The sequence below is a fragment of the Anas platyrhynchos genome, chromosome 17, assembly GCF_047663525.1.
Source record: "Anas platyrhynchos isolate ZD024472 breed Pekin duck chromosome 17, IASCAAS_PekinDuck_T2T, whole genome shotgun sequence".
NCBI classification, from domain to species: Eukaryota; Metazoa; Chordata; class Aves; order Anseriformes; family Anatidae; genus Anas; species Anas platyrhynchos.
Window position 1 is genome coordinate 4,835,491 of NC_092603.1, and position 16,949 is coordinate 4,852,439.

The following is a 16,949-nucleotide window of genomic DNA, read 5'->3' on the forward strand; positions in this document are numbered from 1 at the left end:
AGGGGTTCCCAGTGTCCCTAGGGGACATGGGGACACAAGGATGACATGGGGACATCCTGGATATGAGTCCACAAGGGGTTCCCAGTGTCCCCAGGGGACATGGGGACACAAAAGGGACATGGGGACACATGTCCCCAGGGGTTCCCAGTGTCCAGAGGACATGGGGACACCCCTGAATCATGTCCCCAAGGGTCCCCAGTGTCCCCTGGAGGACGAGGGGACACAAGAGGGACATGGGGACACCCTGGATCCGTGTCCCCAAAGGTTCCCCAGTGTCCCTGGGTGACATGGGGACACCTCTGAATCATGTCCCCAAGGGTCCCCGGTGTCCCCTGGGGACATGGGGACACGAGGAGGACATGGGGACACCCTGGATCCGTGTCCCCAAGGGGTTCCCAGTGTCCCTGGGGGACACGAGGACACAAGGGTGACACCGGGGATACCCCAGATCCACCTCCCTACAGGTTCCCAGTGTCCAGGGGACACCGGGGGGGTAGGGGGGTGGCGTGGGGACACCCCCATCCCATGTCCCCAAGGGACACGGGGACACCTCAGCTCCATCCCTACAATCCCTCAGCGTCCCTGGGGGACACGGGTGGGGGGGGGCAATGGGGACACCCAAAGGTCCCCTGGGGCAGCGGGACACTATCTACAGGTGGGGGGGGGACGGGGGGGGACGGGGATGGGGACAAGGACCCACCTGGCGTGTCACCGGAGGCCGAGGGTCCCGTGACAAAGGCAGGGCTGGCCCGCGCTACCTGACGGACAGCTAGGACGAAGAGAGACATGGGGGGGTCAGGGCCACCGGGGGGGGGGTGAGGGGACACGCTCGTCCCCGTGGGAATCTGGGGGGGCAAAGGGGGACGGGGAGGGTGGCACCGGGGGCTTGGGGACACGCCGTGTCCCGGTGGTGGCCTTGGCGGTGGCCCTACACTGGGGGTCCCCAACCCAAGGAGGGGGCCCAGCACCGGCTCCATCACCTGGGGGGGGGGGGCAAGGTGGCCTTGGGGACACGTTGGTGGCCTTGGGGACACGTTGGTGGCCCTGTCCCTAAGTCAGCTCGGGGGGGGCGGGGAGGGGACGCTGTGGGTCTGTGTCCCCCCCCCAGCTTCGTGTCCCTCTGGTGTCCCCCCCTGGGGTTGCCCTGTCCCCCTCCCCCCGGGGTGGCTCTGTCCCCGTGTCCCCCCCCAGGGGTGACCGTGTCCCCCTGGGGGGTGGCCCTGTCCCCCGGGGGGGGTCACTTTGTCACTTTGGGGGTGGCGGCGTACCCCCAGCAGGGGCTCTGTCCCCTGTGTCCCACCCTGGAGGTGGCCCTGTCCCCCCCCCCCCCCCCCTTAACCCCCCCCTCAGGGGTGACAGTGTCCCCGTGGGGGTGGCCCTGTCCCCCCCAGGGGTGGCCGTGTGCCCCCCCCCGTGGTCCCTATGTCCCCCCAGGGGTGACCCCATAACCCCCCCCCCCGCCATGGGTGCCCATAACCCCCCAAGAGGTCCCCAGAGCCCCCAAATCCCCCCCCCAGGGCTTCCAATCCCCCCCCCAGGATGCCAATACCCCCCCATGGGGGTTAACAACCCCCCAAGGGTGCCCACAGACCCCCCCCAGATGCCCCCAAATCCCCCCAGGGAGTCCCAACCCCCCCATAAATGCCCATAGCCCCCCACAGATACCCCCACAACCCCCCCATAAATACCCTCAGGCCCCATAAATGCCCATACACACCCACAGCCCCCCCCGATGCCCATACCCCCCCCATAAACAACACCCCTGTATAGACATATACCCCCCCATAAATGCCCATACCCCCCATAAACCCCTCCCCTATATAAATACCCCCCCATAAATGCCCCCAGCCCCCAATAACCCCCATATATACATATACACCCCCCAAAAATGCCCCCAATAACCCCCCTTATAAAAACACCCCCCAATAATGCCCCCAGCCCCCAATATCCCCCCATATATACATATATACCCCCCAAAAATTCCCCCAATAACCCCCCCATATATATATTTACCCCCATTAATGCCCCCAGCCCCCAATAACCCCCCATATATACATATACACCCCCCAAAAATGCCCCCAATAACCCCCCCATATATATATTTACCCCCAATAAAGCCCCCAGCCCCCAATAACCCCCCATATATACATATACACCCCCCAAAAATGCCCCCAATAACCCCCCCATATATATATTTACCCCCAATAAAGCCCCCAGCCCCCAATATCCCCCCATATATACATATACACCCCCCAAAAATTCTCCCAACAACCCCCCCATATATAAACACCCCCCAATAACGCCCCCAGCCCCCAATAACCCCCCCCCATAAATCTCCCCCAACACCCCCCCATCCCCCCCCCAATCCCCCATCCCCAACCCCCCAACCCCCATCTCCCCCTCCCCATCCCCCCTTTCCCCATAGGGCTCCCCATCCCTTCCCCTTGCCCCCCTCGCCCCCCAACCCCCCCGGGAGGGGCTGTCCCCCCCCCAGCGCGGCGGTGGGATGGCCGTGGGCACACGGAGCAGAGCAATGACATTGTAATTTCCACCTGAGCGTCGAGCAGCCGCCGCCGGCCCTCGGGGGGGTCGTGGGCGCCCAAGTGATCCCTGCGCAGCTCCTGCTCCACCAGCATCAGCCTGCGGGGCCAGGCTTCACCGGGGTCACGCTGCCACCCCCTTTCCCCCCCCCCCCCAAAAAAAAAAAAAAAAAAAAAAAAAAAACAACAACGGGGGGGGAAACGCGCGCATCCCCACCCGCCCCCCCCACCAAGCACACAGACAAACGCCCACCGACCCCCCCCCCCCAAAAAAAAAAACAACCGGGGGGGGGGGGACAGAATGAATGGGGATATGGGGGGGTACCCCAAGGGATGGGGACACCCCCCCGGGGATAAACGCTAGGGACATGGGGACACCCCGGTGACACGCTGCCACCCCCCAGGGACACCCCTGGGGATAAACCCTAGGGTCATGGGGACACCCTGGTGACACGCTGCCACCCCCCAGGGACACCCCAGGGAAGCCTTGGGGACATGCTGGGGACAGGGTGGGGACAATCCCAGGACGCAGAGGGACACCCTGGGGTCATGCTGCCACCCGCCCTGGGGACACCCTGGGGACAGGGACCCGGCCCATGGGGAGGGGACACCAGGGGACTATGAGCCACCAAGCACCGGGACCTCCTCATGTCCCCCCCCCACTTCTGTCCCCATGCACGTCCCATGTCCCCCCCATCCCTGTCCCCATCCTGTCACCCCTTGTCCTGGTGGCCCTCCAGACCTCGTGTCCCCAGCCCCCTCCTTGTCCTGGTGTGTCCCCACAGAGCTCCCTGTCCCCCCATGTCCCCCATGTCCCCATATCCCTCTGTCACCTATATCCTGTCCCTGTGTCCCCCTATGTCCCCATATGCTCCACGTCCCTTTGTGTCCCCCTGTGTCCCCATGTCCGTGTCCCTCTGTGTCCCTTGTGTTGTTCTTTGTCCCCAAGTCCATCTACGTGCCCCGTGTCCCAATGTCCCCCATGTCCCTCTGTGTCCCCCTACGTCCCCATATGTTCCACATCCTTCTGTGCCCTCATGTTCCTCTATGTCCCACTTGTCCCCATATGTTCCATGTCCCTCTTCGTCCCCCATGTTCCTTTATGTCCTCCATGTCCCTCTCTGTCCCCCTGTGTCCCCATATGTTCCGTGTTCCTCTACATCCCCCATGTCTCCCTATGTTCTATGTCCCTCTCTGTCCCCCATGTCCCTCTATGCCACCCCGTGTCCCTATATGCTCCACGTCCATCTATGTCCCCCATATCCCTCTATGTCCCCATATGTTCCACATCCATCTATGCTCCTCATGTCCCTACATTCCATGTCCCTCAATGACCCCGTGTGTCCCCATATGTTCCATGTCCCTCTACGTCCCCCATGTCCCCCTCTGTCCCCATATGTTCCATGTCCCTCTTCGTCCCCCATGTTCCTTTATGTCCTCCATGTCCCTCTCTGTCCCCCTGTGTCCCCATATGTTCCGTGTTCCTCTACATCCCCCATGTCTCCCTATGTTCTATGTCCCTCTCTGTCCCCCATGTCCCTCTATGCCACCCCGTGTCCCTATATGCTCCACGTCCATCTATGTCCCCCATATCCCTCTATGTCCCCATATGTTCCACATCCATCTATGCTCCTCATGTCCCTACATTCCATGTCCCTCAATGACCCCGTGTGTCCCCATATGTTCCATGTCCCTCTACGTCCCCCATGTCCCCCTCTGTCCCCATATGTTCCATGTCCATCTATGTTCCCCATGTCCCACATGTCCCCATATGTTCCATGTCCCTCTACGCCCCCCATGTCCCTCTGTGTCCCCCATGTCCCACTAAGTCCCCATATGTTCCATGTCCATCTATGCTCCTCATGGCCCCACGTTCCATGTCCCTCTCTGCCCCCCTGTGTCCCCATATGTTCCATGTCCTTCTACATCCCCATGTCCCCCTATGTTCTGTCCCTCTGTACCCCATGTCCCTCTGCGTCCCCCATGTCCCCCTATGTCCCCATATGCTCCATGTCCTACACCCCCCTATCCCCCAACACCCCCCTATACCCATCCATCCCCCACCCCCCTTACGCCCCCCTCCCATATCCCCAAGCCCTCTCTATCCCTCTCCATCCCCCACACCCCAACGCCTCCCCGAAATCTCCCCCTGCCCCCCCCCCGGCTGGGTCCCTCCCTCACCTGCCGATGATGCTCTTGATCTGCGAGTCCTTCTCGGCCTGCTGCTGCCGCAGGCGCTTCTCGCTCTGCTCCAGGCGGTGCTGGTACTGCAGCAGGATGCGGCTCGTCTGCTCCTCCTGCGACACCAGGCGCCGCTCGTACTCCTCCAGCTTGCGGTTGGACATGTGCAGCCGCTCCTTCAGCGAGTGGATCTCCTCCTCGTACTCCTTCACCTGCCACAGCGCACACTGCAGGGCGCCTGGGGCCCCCCCCCGCCGCCGCCACCGCACCCAGGAACCCTCCCCACCAGAAGCAAGACCTGGGAGCCTGGGTCAAACCCGTGGGAATGGTTAAGACAACTCTGTGGGGACAGCTGGTCAACCCGGTAGACACTTGGGTCAACCCCATGGGGACGCCCGGGTCAACCCCATGGAGACTCTTGGGTCAACCCCATGGGGACACATGGACGCCTGGTCAACCTCATGGGGACACCTGGGTCAACCCCATAAAGATGGTTGGGTCAACTCCACAGGGACATATGGACACCTGGTCAACACCCTGGGGACTCTGGGTCAACACCATGGGGACTCTGGGTCAACCCCATGGGGACACCCGGGTCAACCCCATGGAGGTGCTTGGGTCAACCCCACAGGGACATATGGACACCTGGTCAACCCCCTGAGGATTCTTGGGTCAACCCCATGGGGACGCCCGGGTCAACCCCCTGAGGATTCTTGGGTCAACCCCATGGGGACACCCAGGTCAACACCACGAAGATGCTTGGGTCAACCCCACAGGGACATATGGACACCTGGTCAACCCCCTGAAGATTTTTGGGTCAACCCCATGGGGACACCTAGGTCAACCCAATGGTGATGCTTGGGTCAACCCCACGAGGACATATGGACACCTGGGTCAATCCCATGGGGATGCTTGGGTCGACCCCATGGGGAAACCTTGGGTCAACCCCATGGTGATGCATGGATGCCTGGTCAACCCCATGGGGACACCCGGGTCAACCCCATGGAGACTCTTGGGTCAACCCCCTGAGGACATATGGACGCCTGGTCAACCCCCTGGGGACTCTTTGGGTCAACCCCATGGGGACTCTTGGGTCAGCCCCCTGAGGACTCGGGTCAACCCCATGGGGACACATGGACACCCGGGTCAACCCCATGGAGGTGCTTGGGTCAACCCCACAGGGACATATGGACACCTGGTCAACCCCCTGAGGATTCTTGGGTCAACCCCATGGGGACGCCCGGGTCAACCCCCTGAGGATTCTTGGGTCAACCCCATGGGGACACCCAGGTCAACACCACGAAGATGCTTGGGTCAACCCCACAGGGACATATGGACACCTGGTCAACCCCCTGAAGATTTTTGGGTCAACCCCATGGGGACGCCCGGGTCAACCCCCTGAGGATTCTTGGGTCAACCCCATGGGGACACCCAGGTCAACACCACGAAGATGCTTGGGTCAACCCCACAGGGACATATGGACGCCTGGTCAACCCCCTGAAGATTTTTGGGTCAACCCCACGAGAACATATGGACACCTGGGTCAATCCCATGGGGATGCTTGGGTCGACCCCATGGGGGACACCCGGGTCAACCCCCTGGGGACTCTTTGGGTCAACCCCCTGAGGACATATGGACGCCTGGTCAACCCCCTGGGGACTCTGGGTCAACACCATGGGGACACCTAGGTCAACCCCATGGGAATGCTTGGGTCAACCCAATGATGATGCTTGGGTCAACCCCATGAGGACATGAGGACATATGGACACCTGGGTCAACCCCACGGGGACACTTAGGTCAACCCCATGAAGATGCTTGGGTCAACCCCATGAGGACATACGGACACCTGGGTGAACCCCATGGAGATATATGGACACCTGGGTCAATCCCATGGGGATGCTTGGGTCAATCCTATGGGGACACTTTGGGTCAACCCCATGGTGATGCATGGATGCCTGGTCAACCCCATGGGGACACCTGGGTCAACCTCATGGGGACACCTTGGGTCCTCAGGACCCCTGCCACCCTAAATGCTGAACCCCTATGCCCCCACATCACCCTAAAAACCCAGACACCCGCATGCCCAGAACCTGGCTCCATCAAGGTCACCTCCTACAACCCAGCTCACCCTAAACCCCAAACTCTTGGATCCCTGGGACCTGCCTCACCCTAAAACCCAACCCCTCCATGTCACCCCCCCCAGGACCTGGTGCTGGGTCCCGCGGGTGGCCCTACCCGGTCCAGCCGGCTCTCGTCCATGGACTTGGAGTACTCCTTGAGCTTGTACTCCTCGCGCTCGATGTGGGAGCTCTCGATGTCGGCCGAGAGGTGCGGCATGTTGGACACCCAGGCCACCGTGCGCTCGGCCGCCGGCATCACCGGGTTCAGCGTCGACGGCGTCTGTGAGGCCTGGGGGGGGAGCACAAACAGGATGGGACCCCCCCACCCGGCGTCCCCATCCCCACCATGTCCCCATGTCCACCCCATGTCCCCCATCACCCCCATATTTCCACGCCCCTGTCCTATATCCCCCACGTCCCTCATCCCATGTCCCCATTGTGCCCCCCATGTCCCAGTATCCCTCCCTGTCCCTATATCACCCCCATCCCAGTTGTCTCCCATGTCCCCATTACGTCCTCCCTGTTCCCCCATGTCCCCCTTATGTCCTCCCTGTTCCCCCATGTCCCTATGTCCCCCATATCCCAATGTCCCCCATGTCCCCATCATTTCCTTCATGCTCTTATGTTCCCCATAACCCCATGTCCCAGCTGTCCCCCATGTCCTCTTGCCCCCAATGCCCCCACCATGTCCTCCATGTCCCTATGTCCCCCATGTCCCAGCTGTCCCCCATGTCCCCATGCCCCCACCATGCCTCTATGTCCCCCAGAACCCCATGTCCTGGCTGTTCCCAATGTTCCCACACCCCCTATATCCCCCATGTCCCCACGCCTCCCATGTCCCCATGACCCAACCATGTCCCCCATAGCCCCATGTCCCAGCTGTCCCCTATGTCCCCATGCCCCCCCATGTCCCCCACGCCCCTATGTCCCCCAAAGCCCCATGTCCCAGCTATCCCCCATTCCCCCACATCCCCTAAACCCCCCATATCCCCACGCCCCCCATATGTCGCCCCCCCATCCCCACCTGCTTGGTGACCGGTGGCTTCATCCCAGCCACCGACGCCTCCTTGGCCAGGGAGGGCTGCCGGGACCGGGGGGGCCCGTAGGTGGGCTCGGGGGACGCCAGCAGGTTCCCGCTGGCCGGCCGTGGTTTGGAGGGCACCCCCAGGGCCGCCGGCCCCTGCCCCCCACCCTTCCCTGCCCGGGCTCCCCGGGGGGTGGGTGGCGGGGGGGCCCCGATGGTGATTTGGGGGGGGGCCAGGCTGTCCTGCAGGGAGAGCTGTCGCCGGCTGAAGTCCCCCCCCGGCCGGGCGAACTCGTCACTATAGCTGTGGCTGTGGGTGATGTGCTTGGGGGGGGGTGCAGCCAGCTCCTCGCTCTTGCTGTACCCGTGCAAGGGGGGGGCGAAGGGCCCCTCGCTCCCCCCACCTGTCTCGGGACGCAGGGGGCCGTCGGCCGCCAGGTGGAAGAGGGGGTTCTGGAAAGAGAGGGGCACCCGCAGCTGCGGCCCCCCAGGTTCCGGCACCCCTAAACGGGGGGGAGCCAAGCTGGAGGCGCTGCCCTGGGAGAGGCGACCTGGACGAAGCCCCCCGCCACCCCCTGGGGCTGGACCCCCGGCAGCGGCCAGCAGCTCGGCGGGCAGGCTGGGGACGCTGTCCACGCGGCCATCCTGGAGGTCCAGCATGGAGACGCTCTTGCCCACCCCCAGAGCTCGCCCCCCCTCCGGCTCCGTCAGGTCCGAGCTGCTGGTGCAGTAAGCGGGCGAGGAGCGGGCAAGGGGGGGGCGGCTCAGCACCAGCACCTCCGGCGGCCCCTTCTCCTGCGGCGGGGAGGGCAGGCGCGGCACCTCCATGGAGCTGGGGAGGGGGCAAAGGGAAGGGTTGGGAGGGGACAACCGCCGGGGGAGTCCCCAAGGAGGGTGGGAGGGAGAGGAGGGATGGAGCTGGGTCCACTTGGGGTGGGGACACACCCCAGGGATGGCCCAGATGGGGGTCTTCAGGTGGTGCCCATCCCTTCTCCATCCCCGTCCCATCCCCACCCCATCTCCATCCTCGTCCCGGTCCCATCTCCATCCCATCCACATTTCTACTTCATCCCTGTCTCCAGCCCCAGCCCCATCTCCAGCCCCTTCTCATCCCCATCCCACCCTATTCCATCTCGATCCCCATCCCATCCCCATTTCTATCTCATCCCTATCTCCATCTCCATCCCCATTCTCATCCCCAACCCTTTCTATCCCATCCCCAGCTCCAGCTCCATCTCATTTTATTCCATTCCCATCCTATCCCCATCCCCACCCCCAATCCCATCTCCATCCCCATCCCCAATCCCATCTCCAGCTCCATCCATTTCTATCCCATGTCCAACCCCATTTCGGTCCCCATTCTCATCCCATCTTCACCCCAAACCTCAACTCTATCTCTATCCCCCACCTTAACTCCATCTCTACCCCAACCCATCCCATCCCCATCTCCATTTTCATCCCATCTCCATTTTCATCCCATCCCATCCTATCCCATCCCCATCCCATCCCATCCCATCCCATCCCATCCCATCCCATCCCATCCCATCCCATCCCATCCCATCCCCATCCCATCCCATCCCATCCCATCCCATCCCATCCCATCCCCATCTCCATCCTATCCCATCCCATCCCCATTTCCACCCCACCCCACCCCATCACCCACCTGTTAAGGCCCCGCACCATGTAGGACTGGAGGTCAACAGAGCTGTGGGGACAGACAACAGGTGATGACGGGGACCCCCACGGTGGGGCAGGAGGTGGGGACACCCATGGGGAAGTGGGGGGACACAGAGGGGCCTCTTGGGGGTCCCCACCTGTTGAGGTCACGGACGAGGTAGGGCTGGAGGTCGGCCGAGGGTCCCCGCAGCACCAGCCCCTTGGGGGGCAGCCGCTCCCCCTGGCTCGGCTGCCGCTGCAGGTGGGGGTTGCGCAGGGCCACGCTGATGTCCGTCAGCAGCCGGGGCAGTGGGCCCAGCTTCAGCAGGGCCTCCTGGGAAGGAAGTCGTCCGTGACTCCCCCTTTTTCCCCCAGATCCCACCCCCCAGAATCCCAATGACCTCCTCCCCAGGAGGGCATGGGTTGATGGGACCCCCAGTGACCTCCCTTTGGGGGACACGCAAGTGGATGAGACCCCAAAAGAGGTCCTTGGGGAACGTGGGGTGGTAGGACCCCAAAATGACTTCCTAAAGGGGGGCACAGGAACCCACCATGGCCCCTGAGGGTTGCACGGGTGGTTGGGACCCCGAAATGTCCTCCCAGTGGTAGCCAGATGTCCAAGACCCCAGAACATCCCACAGGGTGGACCAAGGCACCTAGGTCCCTGATGACCACCCAGGAGAAGACCAAGGCACCCAGGACCCCGATGAGCACCCAGGAGAGCACCCAGATGTCCCAGGTACCTTGCTGAGCTGGGACATGACCTCCCAAAGGAGGGCGTGCAGGGTGGAGAGCTCGCGGCCCAGGTCGATGTAGCCCTCGAAGCTGGTGCTGTTGGTGAGGGTGTCCAGGTTGGAGATCTCGTAGAGGAACTGCTGCATGCTGGTCCACTCCAGCTCCAGGAATTCGTTCATGAAGGCCATGTACTCCTCCTTGCTGCCAAACCTGCGGGCGGGTGCTCAGAGGGGTCTCCACTCTCCCCACCACCAGCTGGCCCCACCGCTGGCCCCATGTGCTGCTCTCTGTCCCTTCTGTCCCTCTGGCTTCTAGTCGTCTGGTCATAAAGCCATGTCTGACCTTCATCCAGCTCCTCTTCCATTTGTTCTCCATCCATCTGCAAACTCTTCCCTCCGTCTTCCATCCATCTTTCTTCCACCCAACCCATCCATAAGTCTTTTCCATGCATGCATGCATGCATGCATGCATGCATCCATCCATCATCATCCCCATCTGTCCATCTCCCCTCCATCCACCTCACTCATCTTCCATGTATCAGCCATCAACTCGTCCATCTTCTCATCCATTCATCCAATAACTCATCCATCTTCATTCTATCTATTCATCTCCATCAAATCATCCATCTTCTGCCTGTTCATCTTCTATACTCATCCATCGTCTCATCCATTCACCCAATAACTCGTCCATCTGCATCCTATCTGTCCATTTTCTGTACACCAACTCATCCATCTTCTCTCCATCATCCCTCAGCTCACCCATCCATCTTATCTCCATCTGCCTGGCTTCCCTCCATCCAACTCACCCATCTTATCTCTATTTGTCTTCCAACTCCATCCAACTCATCCATCCATCTACCAAGTCTCTCATCTACCTTACAGTCATTATACATCAACCGGTCCTTCCATATTCCGTCCATTTACCCATCTTCTGTGCATCCCGCTCATCCATCCATCCATCCATCCATCCATCCATCCATCCATCCATCCATCCACCCATCCATCCATCCACACATCCATCCTTCCATCCATCCTTCCATCCTTCCATCCACCCAGCACCTCACCCATCCATTTTCCCTTTGTCTACCTACCACACCATCCACCCACAGACCTTCAGATCCACCTTCCCTCCATTCTCCACCCATCCGACCACTCTTGCCCACCACCACCCCTCTTTTTTCCCCCCCCGGCTTCTCACTTGGTGAAGTTGGCCAGGTTCTGGATGACCTTGGCGATGAGAGTGAGGGTACGGGCAGTCTGCTCGTCAGGGTACTCCTGCATGAGGCCGAAGAGGCTGGGGGACATCACGGCGGGGCAAAGGAACCGCAGGAAGAGCGAGGCGCTGATCAGCCGGTCGGCGATGTCCTCGCGGCCCCGCTCGGCGCACCGCAGCCGCCACGAGGCGAAGACCTCCTTCAGCTCCCGTGGGAACACGCTGGGGAGGGACACGGTCAGAATCCCGCGGTGGGGACACCGGGGGATGTCCCCAGCCCCGAGGACTCACCAGTGCGAGTTGACCACCTTGCAGAGGGCGAGCTCGCAGCACATGCGGAGGTTGGCCTGGTGGTCGGCCAAGGTGGAGGCCGAGCACTTCATGGGGTCAACCTCGCAGTTCTCCTCCGATTCGTACAGCGCCCGGATGAACTCGCCTGTGGGGGCACGGGGACAAGAGCGGGGATCACCCCAATGTCCTACAGCCAGGCCACCCCGCTGGGGACATGGCCCCGAGAAGGGACGACTTGGGCATCCCACAGCCAGAGCACCCCGATGTGGATATGGCCATGAGGAAGGACCACCATGCCCCTAAAGAAGGGACCACCCAACCTTTCCATGACCCTGACAGTGGGGGGACAGCCACAAGAAGGAACCACCAAACCATCCCATGGCCATGCCAACAGGCCACAGATAGACACAAGAAGGAACCTCCAAACCATCCCATGGCCATGCCAATGAGGACACTTCTACGAGCAGGGACCAGGGACCACCCAACCATCCCATGGCCAGGCCACTGCAGTGGGGACACGGCTACGGCACAGGACCATCCAACCATCCCCTGGTCATGCCAGTAGTGTCATGGCCATGTATGGGGACAACTCACCGTCCCACCGCCAGGCCAGTGGGGCCCTGCCTGCAACAAGGACCCCAAGCACTGGTGGGGCTCACCAATGGCATCCTTGAGGTATTTCTGGCCGATGAGTTTCAGGTACTCCTCTATGGCTTTCGTGGCGAGGGTGTTTTCCCGGAAGATCAGGTGCTCCCGGTCCATGAAGCGATCCACCTCCGTCATGGCCATGTCCGACAGGAAGTCCTGCCCATGGCCGTCAGGGCAGCCCAGTGCCCACCAGCGCCCAGCCCACCCTCCCCGCATGTTTGTGTCCCACCTCCATCTTCTGCCCCGCCAGCCAGCCCTCCGTTCTCCATCTCTCTGTCCTTTGTCCATCCTTCTGTCCCCTATTCAACTGCCATCCATCCATCCATCCATCCATCTGCTGCCCATCCATCTTTCCTGTCCTCCATCTCTCATCCATCTGTACTCCACCTGTGCTCCGTCCATCCTCCATAAGCCCATCCATCCTTGCTTCATCTGTCCTGTATTCATCCCTCTCTCCATCCTTCTTCTGTCCATCCATCCTCCATCCATTCATCCATCCTCCACATGCCTGTCCTCCATTCACCCTCCAGCTGTTCTCCATCCATAATCATTTTCCCTCATCTGTCCATCCTTTGCCATCCCTCCTCCCTCCATCTTCCATGCGTATGCTCCATCCATCCATCCATCCTTCCATCCATCCATCCATCCATCCATCCATCCATCCATCCATCCATCCATCCATTCACCCATCCCTCCATCCATCAGTCCTCCACACATCTGTCCTCTATCCATCCTCCATCCATCTCCCTATGCCTGCCCTCCATCCCTCCATCCATCCATCCATCCCTCCATCCCTCCATCCCTCCCTCCCTCCATCCATCCATCCCTCCATCCATCCATCCATCCCTCCATCCCTCCATCCCTCCCTCCCTCCATCCATCCATCCCTCCATCCATCCATCCCTCCATCCATCCATCCCTCCATCCCTCCATCCCTCCATCCCTCCCTCCCTCCATCCATCCATCCCTCCATCCATCCATCCATCCATCCATCCATCCATCCATCCATCCATCCATCCATCCCTCCATCCATCCATCCCTCCATCCATCCGTCCCTCCATCCCTCCATCCGTCCCTCCCTCCCTCCTCCCTCCCTCCCTCCCTCCATCCCTCCATCCATCCATCCATCCATCCATCCATCCATCCATCCATCCATCCATCCCTCCCTCCCTCCCTCCCTCCCTCCATCCCTCCATCCATCCCTCCATCCATCCATCCATCCCTCCATCCCTCCATCCCTCCCTCCCTCCATCCATCCATCCCTCCATCCATCCATCCCTCCATCCATCCATCCATCCATCCATCCCTCCCTCCCTCCCTCCCTTCCTCCCTCCCTCCCTCCCTCCCTCCCTCCATCCCTCCATCCATCCATCCATCCATCCATCCATCCATCCATCCATCCATCCCTCCCTCCCTCCCTCCCTCCCTCCCTCCATCCCTCCATCCATCCATCCATCCATCCATCCCTCCCTCCCTCCCTCCCTCCATCCATCCATCCATCCATCCATCCCTCCCTCCCTCCCTCCATCCCTCCATCCATCCATCCATCCATCCCTCCCTCCCTCCATCCATCCATCCATCCATCCATCCATCCATCCATCCCTCCCTCCCTCCCTCCATCCCTCCATCCATCCATCCATCCCTCCCTCCCTCCCTCCCTCCATCCATCCATCCATCCATCCATCCATCCATCCATCCATCCATCCATCCCTCCCTCCCTCCCTCCCTCCCTCCCTCCATCCATCCATCCATCCCTCCATCCATCCCTCCCTCCCTCCCTCCATCCATCTGCCCATCCATCCCTCCATCACTCCGTCCCTCCTCCACCCACCCATCACCACTCCCCCACCCCTCCTCCATCCATTCTCCACCCCTCCCTCCGTCCCCCCACCCCACCTTAGCTTTGCCGGTGCTCTGCAGGATGTGCACCAGCGCGCAGGCCACCTCCTCCTTGCTCTTGACACTGAGCACGGGCTCGAGCACGGCGCAGAGCATCCGGTAGTTGTTGGTGACGTACTCGGCGAACTCCTTGTAGAGTTCCATCGGGAGGATGCTCATGGTCTGGAAGCGGCTCTTGACGCGCAGGGCCGGGCAGCCGGCCTTGCTCTTGCTGCCGCTGGGCTGGCTGAGGGGGTACCACTGCTCGGCGAAGTGCCGCCCGGTGACGCTGGCGATGGGGATGCTCACCATCCCCACGTAGTTGCTCTTGTCCTTCTTGCGCTTCTTGTCGGTGTCCTTGTAGAGGTGCAGGCGGATGGTGCGGACGGCCGGCAGGTTGTTGAACTCGAAGTGCTCGCCCCAGAAGACGTTGTCGGTGCGCGCCTTGCTGGTGGTGCGGGCGTAGAGCATGTCGTCCAGGCACAGCTCGCAGTAGTAGCGCTTCTTGGGGGGCAGGTCCCGCGCCTCGATCACCCAGAGCTTCAGCACGTTGTCCACCCGCCGGCTGTTGTCCTGGGGGGGGAAGGGGGAGGGACAGCGGGGATGAGGACAGCTGGGTGTGGGGTATGGGGTCACCAGGTGACCACCCTCATCTCCACCCGATGGCCAGCTCCACCAGTGACCGTCTGCACCCCCGCTAGGTGACCAGATCCATCCCGGCCAGGTGACCATCCCCATCGCCACCAGTTGACCAGCTCCATTCCCACCAGTTGGCCATCCCCACCAGGTGACCCTCTCCAGCCCCACTTGTTGGCCATTCCCACCAGTTGACCATCTGAAGCCCCACCAGTTGACCATACCAACCAGTTGACCACCCCCATCCCCACCAGGTCACCATTCCCACCAGCTGACTATCTCCATCCCTACCAGTTGACTGTCTCCAGCCCCCTTGTCGACCATCCCCACCAGCTGACCACCCCCATCTCTACCAGTAACTATTCCCACCAGTTGACCACCCCCATCCCTACCAGTTGACCACCCCCATCCCTACCAGGTGACCATCCCCACCAGTTGACCACCCCCATCTCCACCAGTAACCAGCCTCACCAATTGACCACCCCCATCCCTACCAGTTGACCATCTCCATCTCCACCAGTTGACCACCCCCAGCCCTACCAGGTGACCATCCCCACCAGTTGACCACCCCCATCTCCACCAGTAACCAGCCCCACCAATTGACCACCCCCATCCCTACCAGTTGACCATCTCCATCTCCACCAGTTGACCACCCCCAGCCCCACCAGTGACCATCCCAACCAGTTGATCACCCCCATCCCCACCAGGTCACCATTCCCACCAGCTGACTATCTCCATCCCTACCAGTTGACTGTCTCCAGCCCCCTTGTCGACCATCCCCACCAGTTGACCGCCCTCATCTCCACCAGTAACCAGCCCCACCAGTTGACCATCCCCATCCCCACCAGTTGACCATCACCACCAAGCTGACCACCCCCATCCCTACCAGTTGGTCATCCCCAGTCATCTACCAGTTGGTCATCTACCAGTTGACCATCCCCACCAGCTGACCACCCCCATCCCTACCAGTTTACCATCTCCAGCCCCCCTTGTCAACCAGCCTCACCACTTGACCATCTCCATCTCCACCAGTTGACCACCCCCATCCCTACCAAGTGACCATCCCCACCAGTTGACCACCCCCATCTCCACCAGTAACCAGCCCCACCAATTGACCACCCCCATCCCTACCAGTTGACCATCTCCATCTCCACCAGTTGACCACCCCCAGCCCCACCAGTGACTATCATCACCAGTTGACCACCCCCATCCCTACCAGCTGACCACCCCCATCCCCACCAGCTGACCACCCCCACAGAGGAGGTCGACCACCCCACCTTGTTGGGCTTCACAGCCCTCTGCAGGTTCTCGATCCATTTATCCCGCTCAGCAGCCGAGCGGCACGCGAAGCACTTGGTCCCCGAGGCGGTGGTGACCTGCGGGAAGGCGAAGGGACGGTGACAACGACGTGGGGGCCACCAGCGCGGGGACACCTCGGGGGGGCTTGGGGGGGGGTCAACCTTACCTCGAAGCAGAACTCCTGCCCCAGGATGCTGCTGTGGACCGCCTTGATGATGGAGTCCTCGTCCAGGTTGAGCTCCAGCGCCTCGGCCGCGCTGCTGGGGCTCAGCAGCGACTCGTGTGAGTGTGACTCCTTGAAGCTCTGCATCAACCGGGCCCTGCGGGGACGCGGCGGGGGGGACGCTCGGGGTGGGGGACGCGGTTTGGGGTCGGGGAGTTTGGTGGGGGAAGGGGGGGGGACGGCGGATTTTGGGGTAAGGGGGGAGGCGGTGGCGGCGGTGGTGGTGGGAGGGGGTTGGGGGTTTTGGGGTGGGGTTGGGGTCGGGGGTGCCCGGGGTTGGTGGTGGCAGTGTGTATGGGGGGGGGGGGGTGGCATGCGAGTGGGGGGGTGGGGGGGTGGCGGTGGCGGTGGCGGCGGTGGGGGGGGGTACCTGGGGCATCCGCGCGGGACCTGGGGGCGCGTCCGCGGCGTCGGGACGGACAGAGAGAGACAGAGTCAGGGCTTGGGGAGGGGGGGGGACATGGGGGGGGGGGATATGGGGAGGGAGGGAGGGGGACATGACGGTGG

General features: G+C 61.8%; 1 protein-coding gene across 1 annotated transcript in view; it reads right to left on the reverse strand.

Annotated features, from left to right (window-relative positions):
- Positions 1 to 16,949, reverse strand: part of SYNGAP1 (synaptic Ras GTPase activating protein 1) — a 31,089-nt gene that overhangs the window by 1,705 nt on the left and 12,435 nt on the right. Inside the window, 13 exon segments of the mRNA XM_072025061.1 lie at positions 2,553 to 2,640; positions 4,722 to 4,933; positions 6,957 to 7,130; positions 7,866 to 8,697; positions 9,529 to 9,570; positions 9,680 to 9,855; positions 10,265 to 10,466; positions 11,454 to 11,690; positions 11,760 to 11,904; positions 12,419 to 12,563; positions 14,303 to 14,857; positions 16,198 to 16,296; positions 16,386 to 16,539. Of these exon segments, the coding sequence (XP_071881162.1) occupies positions 2,553 to 2,640; positions 4,722 to 4,933; positions 6,957 to 7,130; positions 7,866 to 8,697; positions 9,529 to 9,570; positions 9,680 to 9,855; positions 10,265 to 10,466; positions 11,454 to 11,690; positions 11,760 to 11,904; positions 12,419 to 12,563; positions 14,303 to 14,857; positions 16,198 to 16,296; positions 16,386 to 16,539 (3,061 nt within the window).